The following is a 4,020-nucleotide window of genomic DNA, read 5'->3' as shown; positions in this document are numbered from 1 at the left end:
AAAGAAGATTAAAAGGAAAAAAGTAAGAATGAAGAAACATAGAAAACCTAAAAAGGAAAACAAATAGAAGCAAGGAAGAATAATAAAAATAAAATCAAAAGAAAAAGAAAATAAAAGATAAACTTAAAACAAGAAAAGAATAAGGAAAGTACAGGAAATAAAATAAAATCAAAAAATAAAAACTGAAAAGAAAAGAAAAAGAAAGAATATAGATAGAAAAAATGAAATAACAATGAAGAAACATAGAGTATGCGGATTTTAAAACTTGTAACAACGTACTGACATTAACCTAATATACAAAAATATATTAATATTTATCATATGTAATATGTATCATTAAATTGAGTATAAAATGCTTCCAAAATATACTTATTCGTAGATATAAATATTAATATTATTTGATATATTTCTAGTCAAATTTAAAAAAAAAATTGACTTCTTGAAAAACGACATGCGTATTTATTTGTAGACGGGAATATGTACAGGAGAGAGGGGAGTGATGCGTGCATCGTCCACAGTTTTTTTTTTTCCACAGTTGACGATGATAACGTGGCGTGGTGCGCCCAGTGGGAGTGATTGGGCCGCTGCGCCGGGTCGTAGGGACGGATTTTAGCAGCTTCCACACTTCAACACGATTATTTCCCTCCCAGAAAATCAGGTGCTCAAACATTTTTTTAAAACGAAAGTTCTCAAACATTTTGAATGATGTGTTTTTAAAAAAAAGAACATTTTGAATAAACTAGTTTCTTTGACTGTACCATCCAACGCAACTCTCCCACCTAAGAGCCTCTTCGCTTAAGTTTATTTATCAACCATTCAACAATGTTTTTCTCTCACAAAAAATACTTTCATCTATGGCTTTTTAGCCAAACAAACAGGCTCTGCGATGAAGGCTTTGTTTAGTTCTATTTTTTTTTTTGCAAAATAAACACTATAGTATTTTCGTTTGTATTTGACAAGTATTGTCTAATCATAGACTAACTAGACTCAAAAAATTTGTCTCGCAAATTACAGACAAACTATACAATTAGTTATTTTTTATTTATATTTAATGCTCTATGCATGTAACATTTGATGTGGCGAGGAATCTGGAAAATTTTACAAATTTTTTTTGGAAACTAAACAAAGCCGAAATAAGCTTATTCATTTCAGAATAGTAGTACATCACATTCAGAATTTCATGCCTGCGAGTATTGGATAGGTTAACACCAGTGACCACATCCATCTCTCGATGGAAACAGCGAACGAACGAACACTGGAAACACAAAGCGCCCGCAATTTTGACGAACATCTAGCTCTGATCAATCAGCAGCTACACCGATCTCTTCCTGATGACGTGGACGTCCATCGTCAGCATCTTGGTGTTCTTCACCAGGTTGAAGAGGCAGATGTCTCCTAGTCTCAGCCTGTTGTCGGTCACAAACTTCCTCCAGCCTTTGCCAACGATCTGCTGCCTCCCGTACTTGTCCTGGAATCCAGCTTCCCATTCATCGTCCTTGCGCCGAAGCTTCATCCTCATACTCAGCTGCTTCTCGCCACCGCCGCCGCCTAGAAGATACTCTTTTGCATACGCTGAACTGATTCCCTGATGACATATATATGGAAGATCATGTAAAAGAATTCAGTGGCACAAATACAGACACAGAAATAGGTTGTGGATTTATTTTTTTATCAACAGGAATAAACCTTGGGAAGATGAAAAGCTAGTTTTCTTTGCTTTTTACTTGTATATAACACTGCATTCTGCTTAATAAAATACGCGCCCAGGCGTGCTCTAAAAAAAATAGAGAAATGATGACTCACCAGAGTGCACATCCTCCTGCTGTCAACATTGCTGTTTTTCATGACAGCAACATATGCGGGGATCTCCGACCGGATAGCCCCAAGTCTCTCTTCTACGTCACTCCTCTGTTCATCAGTTAGAGTTGTTTTCCATGGGAGCATGTATGGAGGCTTAGCAACTCCATGCCTCTTAGTTGAAGACACAAATCCTGCAGAGGAACATGAGCCGTCATCGGATTCAGAAACATGCTCCATATGTAGATCTAAATCAAAAGAAACACATCAATTGGGGCAGCAACAATTGTATTTATTTTAAACCTGGTGGCTGCAGGCAGCGGCTTTCTTCAAGAGTGCGAAATATCAGTTTCACTCTGTCGTTCTTGCTCCTTGCTGGTTGAAAAATGCAGATTTCACCTTCTCCCAACTTGTTGTCGCGAATGAATCCCAGCCAGCCAGTAGAAACAGTGTCGTGTCCAGGCCGTCGTGACGTACCACGCCCAGTACCTTTTTCGGAAGGTGACCAAGGAACAAGCGAGAACCATGTTGCTGACCAAGGAAGAATACATGAAGGTAAATGTGCAACAATAATAATATTTTCCTTCTTAAGATTAAGTAACCTTTATATGATCTTCTTATATGTCACATGCTTGATGGCGTGTAGGTTCCTCTGTGGTGGTGCAATACGAAAATCCAGTGCTGGGAGATGATGGTGGACAGGTGGTTCGACCCTGAGTGGCAGGAGGCGCACAATCAAGGCAGGGAGCGGCGCGCCATGATGCAAGGTCCATCGCACCATCAAGGCAGTCTTAGCCTTGATGCATGGAAAGCTAAATGGGTAAGTTGAATCCATTTTTTGTCCTAATGCTTAATTTGGCATTACTTATAATCATTGTGTTATTTTTTTTTCAGTCGAATGCACATGGTGGTGAGCAAATTACCAACTTCCAGGCGTATGCTATGGGGCACCAGACCAAGTACTCGACAGCCGCTCGCTATGACCCAGCTGCCCCCGCTTCGTCGTACAGCAACCCCTCCGTCCACGCACGCCTCACTCAGTACATAGAGACGGCAAAGGAGGTATATGGGCCAGAGTACGATCCCGCCACCCACGACATTGATGGAGAAGTCGTCATGAGGGCGGAGGAGGAAAGGTTCGTGGCCGGTACATGATTGGCCACGGCAGCTTGGATTCTGGCGAGGTTCCTAGCCTATCCCAGATCCGAGCAAGGAGCACAGGCACGAGCGCGCCCATACGCCAACGACCAAACACTACGATGAACATTGTGGCGGACCTCCAGGTAATTTCTATTTTATTCGTCGTTCATTGATTTCGACATATATTTGCTTCACATTGTAACATTGCCGTCAATTGTGTAGGAGCGACTGGCAGAATCGGAGAGGCAAAGGGACGAAGAAAGGATAAGGAGGGAGGAAGAAGCGCAGGCTATGCAAGCCAGGATGAATGCAATGTACGAGTACTTGCAAAACCTTGCACCTGCTATTGGTCAACCTCCTCCGCCAGCTATGTTGTTCCAACCTCAAACTCCTCCTTTCAGCACTCCTGTGAGTTTGGCTTTTATTTATAATTTTTGTTAAGTTCATATATCCGTTGTCACAAATCACACGTGTATTTCTAACTTTTGTCTGACACAAGCAACATATTTATCTTGTGCAGAATCAGTCGGCGGCGTCAAACAATCCACCTCCTTGGCAACAAGGGGAACAAGGTGGACCGTCGAGGTAGGTGGATGATGGACTTTGTGATGGTTGTGATAATGGACTTGTGAAGGATGTGATGTACTTGTGAATGATTTGTGATGGTTATGGACATTTGAAGGATGGATTGTTATGGATTTGTTCGGATTTGTGATATATATGTCGTATGTGAGCTCTAAATGTTATTTGTGATATAAATGTGATCTGTGATGGTCTGGGTATATATATATGTGATTTGTGTGTTTCTTTTGATGGGGAAGCAAATAAACAAACAAAAAAAAATTTTGACCAAATTCGCCGTGTGCTGCACACGGCATAGAGGTCCTTTGCCGTGTGTCCGCGGCAGGGCACACGGCAAAGAGGCCGACCAGAGGCACCTGGGAAGCGTCTTTGCCGTGTGCCGTAGGATTTGCCGTGTGCTGTGGCCGCGACACACGGCAAAAGAGGCCATATTCGCCGTACGTTGCTCACGGCAAAAAAATCTACCGAAACTCTATTTAAAATTATTTTCTGATTTTTTTA

The 4,020-nt window shown here is 41.3% G+C and overlaps 2 protein-coding genes and 1 long non-coding RNA gene across 3 annotated transcripts; 2 read left to right on the top strand and 1 right to left on the bottom strand.

Moving 5' to 3' along the window:
- Positions 1,313 to 2,037, bottom strand: LOC110437629 (B3 domain-containing protein LOC_Os12g40080-like). Its single transcript, XM_021466122.1, has 2 exons — positions 1,804 to 2,037; positions 1,313 to 1,585 (listed from the first exon to the last, which is right to left on the bottom strand). Exons 1-2 carry the CDS (start codon positions 2,035 to 2,037, stop codon positions 1,313 to 1,315), a joined length of 507 nt encoding a protein of 168 aa, XP_021321797.1.
- LOC110437462 lies at positions 2,468 to 3,075 on the top strand. Its single transcript, XM_021465915.1, has 2 exons — positions 2,468 to 2,617; positions 2,692 to 3,075. The coding sequence occupies exons 1-2, from the start codon at positions 2,486 to 2,488 to the stop codon at positions 2,950 to 2,952; spliced, it is 393 nt and encodes a 130-aa protein (XP_021321590.1). The 5' UTR covers positions 2,468 to 2,485; the 3' UTR covers positions 2,953 to 3,075.
- On the top strand, positions 3,172 to 3,708 carry LOC110437463. Its single transcript, XR_002455518.1, has 2 exons — positions 3,172 to 3,345; positions 3,458 to 3,708. It is a non-coding gene; the product is annotated as an uncharacterized LOC110437463 (long non-coding RNA).

The sequence above is a fragment of the Sorghum bicolor genome, chromosome 8, assembly GCF_000003195.3.
Source record: "Sorghum bicolor cultivar BTx623 chromosome 8, Sorghum_bicolor_NCBIv3, whole genome shotgun sequence".
Lineage (NCBI taxonomy): Eukaryota > Viridiplantae > Streptophyta > Magnoliopsida > Poales > Poaceae > Sorghum > Sorghum bicolor.
Note: the sequence above shows the minus strand (reverse complement) of the source record. Positions and strands in the feature narration are given on the sequence as shown.